Source organism: Pieris brassicae, chromosome 5, assembly GCF_905147105.1.
Source record: "Pieris brassicae chromosome 5, ilPieBrab1.1, whole genome shotgun sequence".
NCBI lineage: Eukaryota > Metazoa > Arthropoda > Insecta > Lepidoptera > Pieridae > Pieris > Pieris brassicae.
In genome coordinates, this window is record NC_059669.1 from 11396023 (window position 1) to 11415630 (window position 19608).

Genomic DNA, 19608 nt, shown 5'->3' on the forward strand with positions numbered 1-19608 from the left:
TACGAAGGTCTAACCAATACCACCAGTATTGGTGGCTCGACTCCCCGCTCGCAAAAGGAGGCACAACCTCGTTGGATGGAGCGACAACTAGGCAGAAAATGAACGGAGTAGTCGTTCATTCCCCGCTTCCCGCTCCGTCTATTTGACCTCGTTGTTAGAGGATTCTCGACCAGTAGACACTGACTGTGGTGCCCGAAGGCCTTAGTGGCCTAGGTCGAGAAGTTCTATATGTCTTTAGCGGCTGGAATAACTTGGCACGTCTCAGGGTACGATGTCTCGCAGAGATTGTAAAAGCACATTGTACAAGCAAAAATAAAAGTTAAACTAGGAAAAAGTAAAGTAAACGTAAACAAGATTTATTTAAAACAAAAGTACAAAATATACAGTCTTCACGTCTAATATATACATAAAAGCTAATAAAAATAAAATATTATGCTAATATTTTACATCTATATGTACAAAATATAACAAAAAGCCAAATGGCACAGAAAAATCAAAATATCTATTGTTATTGTATATTGGCTGTAAATTCGTTTTGACAGTTAAAATATTGCCAGTTTCTAATAGTACTTCGTTGACTTAGTGTGTAATACAAATACTTGTTAAAGTGCTATTTATGGATGGAAAATGTACAAATATAATCTAGCCTCATAAAGCACAATTAAAATTTACCACATCCACTATCTCAGTGAAAGCTTTTACATAAATAGAGTGTAGACTATGCCATTGGATTGATCTATTATCTATGTTTATTGGTTTCCTTAAAAAACTGATTACAGTCAACTAACATGTACTATAAAATATTATGATTGAGATAACTTCTATAATACGTGTAATGTGCCTCGCACAAAGAAGAAATTTTAAACAAAAAACATCATTATATAATCTTTAGTTCAAAAATAATTCAAAAAACATATTTTGTTAGATTTAAAAACAATCGAGATTCTCCGAATATATATCGAATATGGCAAGGTAATCCAAAAGCGCGTTTCAATAAAGTCAAAATTCTTCAAAAAATTCGAAAAATGTTTGGTTTAAAATGTACTACATTCGTTGTATTTTTTTTGCTGATTTTTAATATATTAAAATAACTATTTTTAAGACACTTCTATTAATGTTTCTTCTAAATTAGCTTGAGAAATGAGTTTTCAAATGCATATAGTCCACAATTGTTATTAGACTCGTGAAACGATCACACTCATTCAAAGGGTTTCACCACAGTTAAGGAAATATTTCCGGGAAAATATAACCAAGCAGCTGCGATACGTTTTGCATAGCAAGAGAAATATTACTACAAAAATAGTTTTGTGTGTGTGCCTGACTGACGATTGATTTTTTCCTAACTATCTGTGTGTTGTATACAAGATTATTAATTCACTACAAAAAGAATTTTACGAATCGAGCTATACTGACCGAAAGTAGACGGGATCTAATATTATTAAACCACGGACACAAATCTCAGACTAGTTTTGGCGTCACTGAAAGTCTCATTCGCAAAGCCAATCGCACGGCAACCTTGGCATTTTGTTGGCTGGCCACGGCAAGTATCCCGCGGTCTTAAACACCCAGTAGTCGTAAGAGACCTTGCTAATCAGAAGCGCTAACACCAGGGCCTCTAGCCCTATGATGTAGTAGATGTAGTCCGTCCAATCACGCGGAGTGTGGCAGACCTGAAACTCTTTCAAATCCACGACCGGACCCATGTTGTTGTCGCACCAGAGGTCTTTGTAGTCCAGTAACGCCGTGTTATGTTCGAGAAGCCAGGGCTGAAACGTAAACGCGACAAATAAATACAAAACACATCCACCAGAATTATCTCTCACTAAAGAGCAAAAAAGTGCAAAAAAAAGAAAGAGTGACTATAATCCCTCGATATGAAAAGCAATCTGAAGGCTAGCATTAGAACACTATAATTATATACCTTGACAACTTTCTCGGTGTTGCAGTCGCAGTGAATGTGGTTTTCAGCGATGAGCATGGTGGCGCCGGCTGTCTCCAGGCGATTCGAAAGCACGTAAGGGTGAATCTGAAATATTATTAATTCATTATAACAATTCGAAAACATATTTTTAAAACGTCTCATGCTATGTATGAGTTGCATATTGTATTTGTTGTATTTGTAAGCAACTATTAGCAATTTTTCTTTTCTTTTTAGTTCGGAATGCTTGTTTGATCAATTACTTCATAAGTAATAGTACCTCCGACTCATAGTGATATATTATGTCGTACAACCCGATGGTTTTTGCATTGGCTTCCGGCAAAGTGATAGTTATTACGACAAAAAAGGTTTCTCACTTACTTCCCTTACAAATTAACAATGAAACGAAAGCGAGAATATTACAACTCACAGATCTGAGTGTGTTATGAGTGATGGAGAAGAGCCTGAAGTTGTCGATGAATTTGGATCCCTCGAGCTCCACAATGCTGCCAATGTCGTTGTGGTCTGCTATCAACCATTGCAAGTGATCGTAGGATGTGTCGTCCGCTATCTCTTGGAGAGACGTTATCTGAAATTAATTCATGTTACAAAATACATTTCTGTAGCTTTATTCGGTATGCGGGATAGTGAATATAGAACCTAAATTGGCTTCGCCTACACGGCATTAAATCTTCGACTAAACGTAACAATAATGGGTGTATTAATCCCAGATATATAGTACATAAAATTATATATCACTATTACATCTGTGTTATCCTAAAATAATACTACTAAGGTACCTTTCAGCTGCAAATAATGTGTGTGAGTGTAAGGTTATCTTAAAAGTCCGCTCTTGATTTGAGAACTGGCAGTAGGTAAATGTAAAATTAGAAGCATTTCATATACATTTCTGTTTTTGACGTTCATAATTGTACATTGTGTTATAATGAATAAATTTTGATGTAAGTTACTGTCTCCCTAGTAACAATATTCAGAATACACAGAAATAAATAAAATGTGTTTGTTTATTCATTTCACAACGATTGTGAAAGATTTGGGTTTAAGTAAAAAAGTAAGAACCGTTTAAGTAAAAAAATACCTGTGTATTCCCAGCATAACAAACTTCATACTAAATTCCTTAAATATACATATATATCAGATATACAATTAATTGAAATCTTTTATTTTTATTTTTTTGTCTTTTCAACTGTTTCTAATTCGCAGGAGTGAGTGTGTGGGTGGGTGCTTGTGAGTGAATGAGTGTTATAATACAATAGTTGAAAAGATAGTACCAAAATAAGTTAGGTGTTTAAAGCTAGCTAAAATTAAGAAAAAAGGTTGCCGATACGTCAGCGACGTGATGCTCATGTTCTCCATCTCCTATATTCCATCCTGTTCAACCCTAAAACTCCTTCCTATCTCAAAAATGATTTAATTTTTGCTAACCCATAACTATAGCTTACGCTCTTCCGAAAACCTTGAAATCCCATCTCATAACTCCTCCTTTCTTGGCGCTTCCTTTAAGGTCTCTGCAGTTAGGCTATGGAATTCACTTCCCGTCCCTATTCGCTTAGCTCCTTCTCTATCTTCCTTTAAATTTCTTCTGTACAAACATTACCTGTCCACATCATATCCCTAACTTTCTTACTAACTACTAACTGACGTGAGACTTATCTTAAATTATCGTGATTTGTGTCTTTTTACTTTCCATTTTTAATGTATCATCTTTTTAGTTTAGTTTGTTTTTTTGTTGTTCCTGTTTAGTTTTGTCTTAATAAATGTGTATAACATGTATTTTTGCACTACTTGCCTATCTTATGTAATTTAATACATTTTTTTTCTTTACTCACAGAGGTTGCCTGGAAGAGGCATCGCTCCTTTTGATTTTATTATGTTATTTTTTTTATATTGTAGTGTAACGAAGTGTAAATAAAATAAAATCTTTGATGCCCTTTAAAATGCGTTAATTATTTTTATCGTTCACCCACCTTGTTGTAAGAAACATTCAGCTTAACAGTGTTATTGGGTAGACCGGTGGGCAGCTGCGTGAGACCGCGCTGGGAGCAGTCCACAGCCACTACGTAAGTGGCCTCACGGTGGACCACCAGCTCAAGCGATGTCGTGCACGTGCAGTTTATGTTTGCTGGCTTTATGTCTTGGCAGCTCTTGTTTAACTGGAATTGCAAACATTATTAGAATAAAAAGTCCTCGTAGAAATTTAAAAAACACAATTAGAAAACAACACATTTTTTAAAATAAAGAATGTAAATTATAATGTTTAACACAAACTATAGAATCTATGTAAATATGATTAGTTCTTGATTGGGTCTTTAATTTAAACAGTTACACGATAATCTATGAAACATCACATAACCAACCATCAATTGAACCATAACATAAAACACAGAAGGCTAATCGCCTACTTCTTTTTAAAGACATAAATAATATCTAAACTTGACTCCGTACACATATTCAATAGAATGAACATACATCTTTCTGAACTTGCAAGTGATCAATCTGAACGATCTGCACGTTCTGGAACCAGTTGAATTGTAGGTCGAGGGCACAGTACGTGTTCTCGTGGTTAAGGAACTGTAGAAGAGAGCCGTTGTTAGCCTCCATTGTCTTCTGGAAGTGCTTGCACGGCAGGTAGTTGTTGCCTGAGGAAAAGTAGTTTATATATTTACGAGGATATTAAATCTTCGCTTCATGTAAAACATAATACTATTTACTAAACTATATTTATATAATACTAGCGTCCCGCTTCTGCGGCTTCGCAGGGGCAACATTATCCCGTAAATTTTGAGAATAGCGCAAACAGACAGACAGCCGCTTAATACACAGAGTAATTGCTTTTATACAATATGAAAGCTAGCCATATGCTGTTGCTGACTTTCATATAAGCTCATGCATAGAGACAATTCTCACCAACTTTTCAATAGAACTCAATTATATATCTCGCATCGTAAAGGCAGCGTTCATGAGAAAAGTTTTCGTTCGACCGTTTCTCCTCCTTGACACTCACAAATAACTTGGAATTCCATTGGTAAAATTATTAATTTTCCAAATTGTTTTAGTAGATCTCGAGCTTATAACCGACAACCTCAGAAACTTTACTTTTTTATTAGGTTCGATTTGCTGCCCGATACAGCTACTTGGATGAATAAATATACTCTTAAATATTTTCAAATAGTATAATTACACAAAATAATATAATATATAACGTATTTTAGTTGGTGCCGCTTTTAATGTATTAAACACGATAAGGTAAAGATTTCTGTTCTAGAGGAAATAGAAACAATATTAAATAGTAATTCATAACTTAAATGTTAAGTGTAGTGTAGTGTTTGTATATAATGTAATACATACCCGAGAGGTCGACATGTATCTTCCTATTACTCTGTACGAGGCTCAACGGGAACTCTGTCAGATTGTTAGCGGAAGCGTCGAGTATGGACAGTGTGAAAAGATAGGCGAAAGGTCGCTGGCCTGGTGGCTGCGGCGTGATGCTGCTCAGGTTATTGTTGGAGATATTCAGGCATGCAATCGAGGAGTACTTAGGGAATTGACCTGATAACAAACCAGCAATTATAGTATAGTTGGTCGAGTAGTAGTACGAATACTAAGTTAAAATTTTTAGCTTACTAAAATCAAAATTATGTTACTGTATGTGCGTTTATGGTTTTTTTATAAGTACCATTGATATGTAATCAAGTAAAAAGCACAAATAAATACCATTTTAAATAATCTAGGTCGGGTCAAAACAAAACATATAAACACAAAAACTATGTTTTTGTTTCACTATTTCAAAAGCAAAATACTTACTACCATTATTTTTCTTTTCTTCTTGAGAAAGATCCTTAACTTTGGCATGAACAAAATAATTTTACACGAGGTATTATTGTATTAAGAGAGATTATAAATTTATAGGACAAAGGTCTTTTTAAAAGATTGCTTCATAGCTTTGCTCCTCTTTCTAGCACAACTGAGCTTGATTTCAAAGCGCTGGACTCGAAACTCCTAAGGTCCTAACTTCGTTTCCCGATGAAAAACATCTTGTATCAGGTTAGAAGGCACAAACTTTTGATCACCTACTTACCGTTTAATAAAAATTATACGTGAAAATGACTACATATTTGTTTATATATTTATGAACATTTTAAAATGACAAAACTGTGTTACCAACTATTTTGCCGATATTTCCGTCAGTGAGTGACATCGAAGTGAGTCTTCTAAATGTGGATTGTGACACATCCAGCTCCTTTATCGTCGCGTTCAGCACGTGCAGATTTGTCGTGTTCTGGGTCACTAAAACAATAAACATTATTTACATAAAAAAAACTAAAAACAATAGATTATCATCTGTTGTATTTTAAAGTAGACAGTTAAAAAATCAATTTATGTGTAAATTATTGCATCTACCTTGGATCGATATATTTAGAAAAGGGCTTGATATTGTCCCACTATGCGCTACGATGATAAAACGGTCAGCGGCGAGTACCAATCATTAAATTTAAATTCACACTTCAATAAAAAGTTGGCAGTCATTTTGTCATAACTAATAATTAAAAAAAGTATAATAAATTCAGTTTAAAGATAACGAACCCAAGATGAATAATCAAATAGTCTAAATAATTAATTAAATCACCTTAATCGAGGTGATTATCGTTTCTAGATCGTTTTACTATTCTACCCTTGGAGTTAATAACAGAACTATTTAAATTCAAATAAAATGTAAATTTATTGGTTGTAATAATTAAGCAGTTATTTATAGCTCGACCCACGCGATGACACGAATACATGTTGATCTTTGTGAGATAATGGATCTTAGTGAGCCTGTTGGTACTTGGTACATGCCAATGACGATAAAATTGTACTCAGAATCGGCTATCAAGTGTTTTTAAAGTAAATTAATGCTCAATATTGTTTAAAATAACATGGCAGTCCGTGGTTTGAAATGTCCGATTATATTAAGATGCCGGAGAACTTTCTTAAATATGAACTTTGAATTTAACCGTTGAATTTTCAATTTTGTAACAATGTAAAGTTTGATAAGGTATACTTTTTTGTCGTTTATAGTTTAACGTAAACAAAACAAGCATCAGTCTGACCAGTGTTCAACCTTTTTTGTATTAGGAAGATATTTGAAAACATAATGAAAAGTAAAAAAAACAAATTCCAAATAATTTTAATAAATTTTCGAATAGTTCCCTTAGCAATCGAATGGTGTAAAGTATACTACATCACGTTGTCATAGTGATCTTAGTTAAAAAAATATTTGTATTAGTTTCATGTAATGGCATATTTTATTTGTCCGTATGAATGTCAATCAAGGCAAACTCTACGAAGACGTATGTAATGCCCACGACTAGAATTTGGCGGCTTTACGACTTGAACATACAAATATATATTAAACAACATACCTACTTTATTCAGAGAAAATGCCAGAATTTAAGGTACACTGCCACAGGAACCAAACTATTTAATTTGTTTTAGTTTTCTGTTTAATTATTCAATTATAATTATTACTAAGTAAAACCCACCTGAATATTGTAAATACTCTATTTTTTTCATTATCATTAGTCATTAGGTTTATAAGACATTTATTGGACTAAATGTAAATTGTAATTAATTTTTAATTAATTTAGTTTGCCGTATATCTGACAAGTTTCGTTGAATATTCTGTATAAAATCTGTAATATATTCACTTTAATTTTTGGCGCATTGTTTAGTTAGCAATACGTTTGCTGCCAAGCTCCTTATTCGTGAATATTCATCAATTGAATTATTATATCAATTTTTATTTAACAGAGCAGTGTTGGCCTAGTGACTCTCATTCCTGAAGTCGGAGGCTGTGCTCTAATGGACTTTCTTTCTATGTGCGCATTTAACATTCGCTCCAACGGTGAAGGAAAACATCGTGAGGAAACCGGAGTCTAAAAGTCGACGGCGTCAGGCACCGGAGGCTGATCCCCTACTTGCTTACTAGATTGATATGAAACAGATACAGAAATCTGTAGCCCGGCCCTAAAAAAAGGTAGTAGCGCAACTCATTTATTTTATTTTAAACTTTATAACGTCTTAAAATAGTATGACGTATATGTTATATGGCACTAGCTAGTTAGATATATAGTTTGTTAGATATATATTGTGTGATCACACGAGTAAAAGATACGATCGCTCGTACATTAGTAATGCGTGAAATCGATTAAGTTTGCATTGAATTATGCAGAGTGCATACTTCACATGTTACTTGCTGGCATTGTATTTCGAAATTGTTTTTGTTATACTTCCATATTGTTGCCTTTTGCAGATATATCGTTCTCTCAGGTAAAATTGTTAGTTCATTTAATTATATTGGCAATGCCTGCTACGAAGCTGGTTAACTGTAAACTTTAAATTTTTTATATTTGGTACCTAAAGGCTTATCACATATTTTTCCCCTTCAAAAAATAACTAGTCTGGACATAGATACTGTTACTTTGTAACTTTTTCTTTTTTTAAACTTTTTTATTATTCTGTAATTGAAACACGTATCTTATTTAAACATTTCATTCGATTCTGGAAGAAAAAATTCTACTACGAATACTACTTTAGTAACATATTAACAGTATTCAATTGATTTAATGCATTTGTTATACTTGTATTGGTGTGGTCATACTTGTGATAGCAAGAGCCTCTCTTAGTCGGAAGCTGTCTACGTCACAACAGAAGACTGACACAGGGTCCACTCGTTTGCACCGCTGTTCCGTGGGGCAATGCTCCCGGGACATGTGGAAGCATTTGCCCATTTTCAGCTCGATGCGTGGTGCCTCCGTTTCCGGCTTTTCCGTTGATGTTGGGTGGGGCTGGTGATACAAAGCTTTAGGTCAAAATGATACTACATATCTTATTGTACTTAAGTATACTTTCACAATTTGAATATAGAAATAAATCAAGTTTTATGGTAAGAAGTAGTATATATTCAAATAAGGCTGCCATTATAAAACCATAATAAAATATGATACCTCCATACTTTCTTCCATCCTTGTCTCTGTGAGAGGAGGGAAGGCCATCAGATACGCAATTGCCACCCACAACACCAACTATAAGATAATAAAAAAACATTATTCCTCAAAACTTGTTTATATAAATCAAGCAAAATCAACATGTATTACGCACAGATAGTCGCAAGCTTAACGACTGGGCTGTCACTACTCTTTATAATAATGATTTGCGCTTAAAAAGAATCTCGCAATGTTTCTTGCCAGTTCTTCAAATATAAATTTAGACCTTCAAAAAAGTTTTTTTTTATATTGACCTTCATACTACAATCTTACCAATAAGAATAATTGAACTATGATTTTGTGAAAACTTTTAAACAAATGCTTCCGTTTAATGCTGCAGTATTAAAATGATTCAAGTTTGATCTAGAACCACATAAATCTGCTGGCTTCCCCATCAAGGGCTAAATAGATCGCCCCCGTACCATCCTGTATTAGAGCATACAAAACACCCCCCTCGCAAGAGAGGGTGTAACAAATGCAAGACGTTTTTCTTTTTTTTGAACCACGAAGCCGTCACATATTTAACTTTTTAGCTAACAATGACCTTGTACAAGACGCATGTCCGGCAGTTCCATTTTACCTGCGCAATGCGAGGAGTTAAAAAAGGAAATGAACAAATTGAATAATTGGCGTCCAGCGCTCAGACAAGTCCGTGACAACAGTGGATTATCTCGCAGTTTCGGCTCTTTTTATAAAGGAAAGGAAACGATAATCTTATGTAGTCTTAGTAATAACAGTGTAAGGCAAAGGCGTGCCATATCACATAGGTTTGTATATGTAGTCTCCATTCACGTCAATTTAGTTAAATTTATAAGGGCTCCACCTCAAATTTCTGTTTCATAGATTATTTTTCAAGCTTTCCGTGTCTGAGACTCTTTTTTTTACGTAATAGGAGGTAAACGGGCAGGAGGCTCACCTGATGTTATGGTGCCGCCCATGGACACTCGCATTGCCAGAAGGCTCGCAAGTGCGTTGCCGGCCTTTCAAGAATTGTTACGCTTTTTTCTTGAAAGACCCTAAGTCGAATTGTTTTAGTTTACTTCACTGTAAGAGCATTTGTTACAGCGTTCAAAAATACATAGGCCTTGATGCACAATCGGGATTTGAACGGCTTTAAGGTTGATTGAAGTCTTAACCACTAGGCTAATATCTTGTTTAAGTTATATGTAGGTACATATAACCAAACAGTAAATGACGTCAATAAAAAAGCAATAAAGCCATATGCAAGATGTTTGTTATCGCGCTATCGTTCAAAATGATATGACATCAACATCGATCAGCTGCCCTCAATACTAAATTTATGGGTTTTATCATATCGTTCGATGTTTAGCGACTAAATTTTATCTGTAAAATTATCGTATCAATAATTACACTTATGACTATAGATTAAAAAAGGCATTCACATATTACATTAATCTGCCTAAACGTTAATATGTGTAAAAAAATGTTTTTCTTAAATTAAATTATTAATTATCTATTTTGTTCTTACAGATGTTTCATTTAGTTTTGTTTGTTAGTCTGTGGAAATGACGTTAGTTTTCTTTGTCTATGTATGTGTTAGTCGTTTTAATTTAAATACGAAGTTTTTGTTGTGATTTTCCACTGAAAGAATAAACTCTAAATGATGTTCTTAAAATACATGTTTTTCAAGTGATATTAGGCAATTAAAACTCTAGATATATAAATGACAAGTAGCGTAGCGTAGCTTACAAATTGTTATAATTTATACGCGAACACGAAATAAATATTATTTAAATATATGAATATGACAGCAATTTTCAGTTAAACGTTTATTCTTGAATTCAATAAAAAAATCGCGATAACTCAAGGTATCTATAGTTAATGCAACAAGCCAGCTGTATTAGAAACGTTAAACATTGTATGTTTAGAAACGTTTTAGTTGCCTTTCAGTAAAAAAAAATCATGATTACGAATTAAATCCAGGCTAAGAGCATATCCATATTTTATATAATTGTGTGGGCCTGGATATCCGGAAGCTACGAGTATATCTAGGATCCATTCCTTCTAAAAAAAAGGAATCCAATAATCGATCAGATGAAAACTAGCTAGCTAAACTTATCATCAACGCTGGTGTGTCCCACTCCAAGCCATGTATCCTTAAATAATTATGTCACTTGTCATCCTTCTTTGACTGACAGCGATTTAGCGCAAACAACAATATTAAGTTTATTTAAAGCATATTTTAATAATACCTACCTACTTTATTAGTCGGGTTACTTTTTGAATTCAATTTTCGCACATTCAAGTTTATCATATATAAGTTTATGATAACTAGTTTGGTTGTATGTAATCGCGATCGTGTGAAACTACAGTAAGTCACGCTCCCGGACGTTAATCACGTAATTATCAGCTAATAGCTCACAAGCATTAACAACCTACTTAACTGTAAGTAACACTGTAACTGTGTGTGTACTTAAATATACGATACTTGGAAATGGAAATATTTCAGATTCCACTGTTCAACTGCCGGGCGTTTTGCAAGTGATCGAAATGTGAACCAGTGGGGTGCATTAAATATATATTAAAAACATATCGACATTGACAAATACACAATACAACATTAATATTAACCATCCACCATTTGAAAACTATTGACAGGACCTGGTAGGTGTCTAATGATTTCATGAAATCGTGTACGAAAATTTATTGTCTTAAAATAGTATATCAATTACACAATTCTCAAAGTACATACTTCACAAAGTTAAGTAAATAGATCGTCTATTTATAGCATGGCCTTCGTTCGTGCCCTGATAACGGAGAGCAAACTGCTCAAACAGACGCTTTTTACATCATATTACCGTGATTGCATTTGCTAGTCAAAGATGAACTGAATTTAATATACATATTTAGAGACTGTATTAATTATAACAATAATTATGTTATAATTAATATCATCATCATCAATCGAAGAATTTGTTATTCGATAGAGTTCTGTTGTCGATATCAACGTTCAAGAGTCTTTTTAGGGAGTTGTAAGCAGCTAGTTCTTAACTATCTAAAGTTAAAAATAAAAGTTAACATGTATTTAAGTACATGGTACTAAGTTTGCAGATGCGGTATAATCTGTGCAACATACGTAATATTCACCATTACACAGATAATTTATATTACTGCTTGTACAAAGAAAAGTACTAAGAGTAAAATTACTCATATTGACAGCACAAAAAAAAACAAATGATTTTCTATTAACAATGGACCCATCCATTCATGCCAATTTCTAATATATTGGAAAATCACACAAATACATAAATCGTTCGTTTGAATGAAATAAATAGAAAATAAATTAACCAAATCAAGTGATATGGAACATCTTTACGTAATAGGTTTGATAACAATACTTAGTGACTCAACAATTAGTTTATGGGTGTTCATTATTAATTTTTAAATATTGTATCAGTATCAGTGACATTCTACGATCATATAAAAAACAACGTACTACAATTTTACACTATATTGTATTTTGGTTGATGGGCTCGTGCCCATCAAAAGCAATGATCAAAAGGTCGTCCTTTTACTTGGAGGTTTTGGACTCGATTCTTAGTGAAATATGGAAGGATAAAAAGGCTTGTGTTTTACTTGCCTATGAACAAAATGTAATAAATAGACGAAATGTGAACCTTCCTCTATGGTATCCCGTAATTTAATCAATATTTTTTATATACGCGCACTATTCTACACATTTGTAAAATTTAATTTTAATTTTTATTTATTTAAGTTTACCATACATAATACTAAATCTACGGTATATGTATAAAAAAAATTCAATTAACATACATATATACAAGGTAAAATAAGAATACAATAACTTTGTTTTGCTTGTTAAGCAGAAATAATTAACCAGCAAAACAGCGGATTAGGTACGTGTACTTAACAATGCTTTCTTTAAAATTGATCAGCTCACTGCCGAATATAATTCCGGATAAGTTATTCAAAGGAGAGGTGCCTGAATTCCTAGGTTGGTTTTTGCAGATGGAATTTGGAAAAGTTAGCTTAAAGCTTGGAAATTAGTAAGGGACGACAATGTTTATGTCCTGTAAGAGGTCACTGCTCTGTATTTCAGTTTTATGTTTATTTCTGATGATATGAACCCAGATGAGGAGGAGGAACACCAACGACAAAGTTCGTGAAGGAGCATGGTTATGTATTGGTTAAAAATGAACCTGCTCCCTTGAAACTGCTTAACACGTACGGACAGCCCAACAAGTTCATGATGCTAATAAGACGCCCCTCCACTTTCGTATTACGTACTGTCCTTTGCGCTATAAAAATGGGCTAGCCATTTTACGAGTGAAGGCAAATACTCATATATCACGTAAATGGTCAAAGCCAAACAGTATGGGGCCAATTTAGCTGTGTACCCACATAGGACCACCTACTTGTTCATAATAGACGAGACGATTAAACAATATATGTTGCAGATGTACTTTATTCAATACGATACTGTATTTAACTTAGAACATTTGTCATATTTTGAAATAGCAGGAATAACTATGCACTAATTTAGTTTTGTTTCAAAATGCACTAAAACTCGTAAATTGCATATTGGTGCTTATCATTTACATTTATTGGTCTTTATCAATCTGCCCTTTTAACGCAAATGCGAGTTACTTTTTGGGTGTGACTTATCAATCTTTTGATTATACTAACGATTGACTAAACCATATTATTAGTGTAGTTTTTTTAATATGTTGGAAAACACACATTATATATTAAAATATATAATATATATGCTATTCATTCTAAGTAAGAGATATATATGCTTGAAGCACACACAAAGTGTACTTTTAGCTAAACGAGTTCTTTTTTTTTAAATTCAATCCTACAAGGAGAGAAATTACAAACAATTTATATGTTCACATACAAAAGAACCTAAGACCGAAACAGGCAATAACCTGGCGGATTCGTCATCCGCTCGATTAATGAGGCCAAAGAGTCAGTAATAAAAAAATATTGGTTAAAGGTTTGCAATTTACAATTTTATAACTCACAAACATAAAGTCTTTTGAATGTGTAATTTAACTACAGAGTAATAATAATAAGTAATTATTTATTATTATTTTTCAAGAAAACCACCAGGTTGGTCCAATATTAAAGCACATAGGTAGGCCTAAACTTCAATGTTTTAGGCTTCATTTTACTGTAGCTTTTTTTTCTTCCAATTGAAATGATTTAACTTAACATAGATTTTTATAATAATCAAGACACAATAATTTTATAACGATTTGATTGTTTGATTCGGTTTAAAAAAATATTTTACCATTACATAAAAAATGATTATAGATAATTAATTTTGAAAAAAGTTAAGGATCCATATGAAAACATAAGACTTGAAAAAATTACCAATAAAATACAAGTATACCGTACGCAGCAGATACTACTAACATTAGAGAACAAGTGATGTTCTACTGTTATAGAGACATCAATATCTCTAACTACATATTTAAAAAAAAGCTTTTATTTTATTGAATAGAATATCCAGGCGTGCGAAGTACTGAACGCTGGTGAAAACTAATCTGCCAAATACTAAACATACAAGTAGTAAGTATAGTTAGCACGTCTCCTCACACATCTGTATTGATTTAAGAACATAATTTTGCATTTAACACTCGATATCTGTCGATTAAGTTATTTTTACATCGGGCAACGGCCTAAATATCTATTCTGCCGCTCACATTAGCAAGTCAGAGGTACGCAACCGGTTTTCACATAGACTTTTTCTTCTATTTTTACTTTAACGCTTAGCGACTTATTAATTGAGTCTTGTAATTGACCACTTTGTCGTGCAGGTAATAAAAGAAAAAAGATGTGGTTTTTAGAAGTTCCTTTAGTGATATTCATTTTTATTCCATTAAAGGAAAAAAACTGTGAATATTTGTAGTTTAATTTAAAAAGTAGGATTAACAACTCGCAGGTTCGATTCGATGCTTAGGAAATGTGGATGTATATGACGACCGACAACAAATTATTATTTATTGTATTTTAATTAAAGCACTGCACTTGGAAACCTTGTATTATTTTATTAATAATAACAAATCGCGAGAGTACTAAGTTTCAACGAACCTGAAGTCGTTGTGCTGTTGCTTTCAGATCATGAAAAAGGTTATCTATACCTGATGCGATATAAAATATGTAAACAATCTGTGACACAGATTACACAACACAAACCTCATCAATTTACATTTTACAGTTGTTTGTGCGTAACTAGTGTATGCTCTAAACTTACCTAAAGGGATTGTATAGACTTTAAAAATATTTATCGTTAAGTTACTGTGGCTATTTTCTCATTGAGTAGAGTCAAAAATGAGAAGGCTTTATATTTTCGAAACAACAATTAATTATTTAAGATTTTACACCAAATAAAAACTTACCAGGACTTGAGTGAACGACATTATTTCAGGGATTGAAATTCGCAAGTCGCAAGCCAAAGAACTTATATTAAAATAGCGATCGTGCCATAGCATATTAATTTTAAAGCCATAGCCATAAACATAAATTGATATGTTAAGACTGCAGTGGGTTCACCCAATATTAAAGTTTTGTTACAGATTATTCACTGTAGATGAATAACACTGATTGAACCAATATTTTCACTTTAGTAATGAAGACGGATGGAATAGAAATGGAGTCAATTTCTTTGTAGTTCTTTTTTCTTTTTGTATGTGTTGTTAGCCTATAAGTGCTTGTCACTTATAATCTTGTATTTTTTATGTGACAATGTTATAAATGTGTTGAGCGTTGGAAAGTTTTTGTAAATATAATAAAAGTGTACTACTAAATTTGTAATTACTTAACATATTATCTATATTTTTTAAACACTGTGTGTGCTTGCGAGATAATGAAATACACAAGCAGAAGGAGATAGTTGCAAATCTTTCGTGCAAACACTAAGTAATAACGGCAAAGTTTAAGCAATGAATAAAAAGGGTGAGCTATAGATAATATAAATATCTTTATTCAGATCTAAAAGTTGACCTATGGCAAAAGCCTTAACATAACATTAACGTTGTCAGTTATTTACTGTACAATAATGTTCTGCAATATTCTCTATGATATCTTAGATTTAAGTGTTGACCAGGCCATAAAATTATTAAAAAAAAAAAAAAAAATTTAAGTGTTGAAGAGTTTAAGTAAGAAGTATACGGGGATGTTATGCTGATTGTACGTGCTTTGTGAAATGTTACGAGTAAATTCTGTAATCGTATTTACGTAAAAGGCAGACGAAGTAAACATTGCATTCATTAGGTACATATTTATTAAGTATTTTGTAACAAAACCTCTAGGTTAGTTGGTACCTGGGTTTACTTTAAGAAATTCAGTACGCCTTTTCCCCTATACAAGATATATTTCATCTGTCTTCCTTACATTTTTTTTTAATTTTCAGATGCCTGCCTGTGACTACCGCTACCCACAGCACACACAGATTTCCCATAAATCTACCTTTAGGTATACCTGCTTCGACACGACAACTACGTGACCAATTGAGCAACGGAAACCTTCATTTTATTTTAGTTTAATTATTGTGTGTAATTATAAGATGTGTGTATGTACATAGCTTGGAATGAAATCATACACTTTGTCATTCGAGCCATTGTTCGCTGATGCTATTTATAACATAGCTAATCTATTTTGAGCACGTTCCGGCAATGTTAATATGCGATTTCCGTATTTATATATAATTATATTTTATGTAAACTGAAGCTGTACTTAATAAGGATATTAATTTAAAATAACTATTTAATATTACTTAATAAATCGATTATTTGCAAAGAAAGTGATTACATACTACATTCAGATTCATGTGTGATGTCATATTTTAATTATCATAATGTCATAAAAATAAGAAAAATTAAGTTATTTAGAATTGTTGTCAAAACTTATGGTCTACGAACTCCCTCACATAAACCTTTAATAATCTTGTCATCCACCCTTGAGTTAAGGGTAATAGAGTAGAGACTTAATTGATTTATGTCACATTATAGTAACCGCGACGTCGTTGTTTCGAAAATACTCTTTTTGGAATTACACCGAGCAATAAAAAACATGATTAATCAGATAAAATTACATTATTATTGTTGTGTATAATTTCGTTACTGTCCTTTTGTTAAGTGGACTGTAGTGTTCATCACAATTAAATTAACTCGTTTAAAGTGACCGGTCGCGTGCACTCTGCCCCTCTTCATTGCACATACGTTGTATTACCGTTTTGATTTTCTACAGATGTATAAAGACTATAAAACAATTGTATCTATATAACACGTGCCACATAAACTGAGTGTTAAAGTGATGTACATCTTTCCTTATATATATAAAAATCAATAAATTGTTTTTTGTCATATTCATGTTTTTTTCAGAGTAACAATGGAACTTTAGGTACGTTTTTGAATAAAAAACTCTACCTACCTTCAAGCTACCAGGCTTCAATAGAACAGTACGTATCATTGACGTTACCTAGAGTCTTTGAGAGAGAAAACCTTTTTATAGCAATGCAGCAATAGTGTAATAGGCAGAGATCGCAAGAATAAACGAACTGGAATTAAAGACATCCTCTGAACAGAACATTGAGATCTCGTAATGTTAGTACTTCCGTTCTGAGTTTGTGAATACGTCTTAAGGCCGCATAATAAGGTTTTACTTATTTTTTGGTATTGAGACACCACTCATACTTTTTTAAGGCTCTTTAACGATAGTGCTATATATATATATGTATATATATAGCACGATAGGAATTTTTTCTTGGCGCTCATCAATTACTTTTTTAAAGGTCATTCAACTGCGTGATGAGCATTTTAGTCTGTCAACTTTTTTGGCAACTTCGATACGGTCTTATAATTATTTGCCATATATGAACTGTCATGATTTGTTCTATTAAGCGATCAATTTAATTTATAAAATGAAATAAAAGGCATTGTCTCTTATGACAAAAGCAGAACAGAATTGAAGGGCAGTTTAGCCATAAATATATATGAAATATACATTATTTATTTATCATGCATAGCAATAAAATATAAACCATATATTTTATTTAAATTTTATCATTACTATATCATAAAATTTTGATTTTATTGAAGAAAAGATAATAAAATAATATTCCTTAGTAGGTATAAAATTTTTATATTTATTGTGATGCTATATAACAAAAGACAACATAGTAAGTCGTTTGTGACTATCAGACATCGGCATTCGAGACCACAGTATCGTATGATAAAAGTAATAAATAACTAGTGTCAAGATGAAAACACAAATACACGGATTCTGGGTCTTCGCCAGTTCTTTCTATAGACTTTGAAGTCTTCGACTTTCTATCGGTTTGTGACACTTTCATATTGATGAAATATTTAGACAATACTTGTGTTTATGACGTAAACTTGTTTCTGAGAATGCAGCCGCGAATAAGGAAAACAATTATATCAAAATAAATTGTCATTCAAAAGGTAAACATAATTTAGTAAGTGAAATCATAATTTACGTGAATAACGTTTTATATTAAATGAGGTAATTGACTTATTAATTATAATTAATAATTATTATTTATGCAAAAATAATACGTGGGAGTGTTTCTTGGTCGGGAAAATTCATATGCAACTATAGAGTTCTCAATACTTGTTCCTTATTCTTTCGTAAATAATTTTTATAAAGTATTTCTCGGTATTGTAAAAATAACTTGCCTTATAACAACATCGAAAGTTCCCCATGTTAGCAGCTTCTATTGCACGAAAAGCACGCAGTAAAACATTGAAAACTATTTAACTTTCAAAGTTTATCGGAATAGCAGCTAATGCATCGCACCACAGCCGGCACTTCACTAACGCATCACACGAACTCATCTTCACTTTATCTTTTAATTATCATAACAAATAAGTAATAAAACTCTTTCAACTAAATCGTAATTAACATAACCGCATCGAATAACACCACGATTGTGCATAGCAGAAAACTGAATACTGAATAGTTCACTAGTACAGTATACTCATAACTGACGGGTGGGACAGAGACCAAATCACAGTTAGCAGAGCTGACATGAAGAAAATGAATGGACTAGAGGAGGATAGATATAGTTCAGTGGCGTCCACCTTGCCGTCCAGTATTCCCGTTTGTAGGTATTTAGTGTAGAACGGATAACGCTTGGTCAGATGCCGACCTACAGGTATCTATTTTGACTTTTTTGACCCAAGATAATATAATTATACTATCATACATGTATCATGCGTTTTGTTTACGCAAAATGAGGTTTAAATATTTCGAGTTATGTTCAGTTTATTCGATAATCGTTTAACTGTGTGTATAATGACAAACTATTTAAGTAAAACGTATTATACCTTTACAATCTTATATAAAATTTGATATAGTTTTACTTAAGAGTTAAGACTCACGGTATAGTATGTAGTAACGTAAAGAGTAGTAACTCTTTCAAAATTATTTATAATCTAGCTAAAACATATTTACATACTGTTTATCGCAGTATCTTATTTAATACCATTAAATAGTAAATATTCAATCCTATAGATAAATATGCAAGTAATTGCGTAGTGACTACAATATAAATAGCTAAATCGAGCCTTTAAATATGCCCAATTATAGCCATTAAGGTTGAAATACTTCATGAAATTACGTATGTGGATGTCA

At 32.6% G+C, this 19608-nt stretch overlaps 1 protein-coding gene across 1 annotated transcript; it reads right to left on the reverse strand.

Annotated features, from left to right (window-relative positions):
- Positions 1–391: 391 nt before the first annotated feature.
- On the reverse strand, positions 392–18937 carry LOC123709868 (protein halfway). The gene is made up of 10 exons (XM_045661458.1): positions 18651–18937; positions 8926–9003; positions 8580–8766; positions 6101–6226; positions 5288–5488; positions 4409–4578; positions 3907–4092; positions 2349–2507; positions 1922–2026; positions 392–1766 (listed from the first exon to the last, which is right to left on the reverse strand). The coding sequence occupies exons 1-10, from the start codon at positions 18675–18677 to the stop codon at positions 1488–1490; spliced, it is 1518 nt and encodes a 505-aa protein (XP_045517414.1). The 5' UTR covers positions 18678–18937; the 3' UTR covers positions 392–1487.
- Between the last annotated feature and the right edge of the window lie 671 nt (positions 18938–19608).

What these genes read in the sequence shown, in the direction of transcription:
- LOC123709868 (XM_045661458.1), bottom strand. Translation starts at nt 18,677, where the DNA reads ATGGGGAACTTTCGATGTTGTTATAAG. An exon ending in AAATATCGGCAAAATAGTTG is followed by an intron (nt 5,489 to 6,100) that starts GTAACACAGTTT and finishes GTTTGTTATCAG; the next exon opens with GTCAATTCCCTAAGTACTCC. An exon ending in ACACCGAGAAAGTTGTCAAG is followed by an intron (nt 1,767 to 1,921) that starts GTATATAATTAT and finishes TTTACGTTTCAG; the next exon opens with CCCTGGCTTCTCGAACATAA.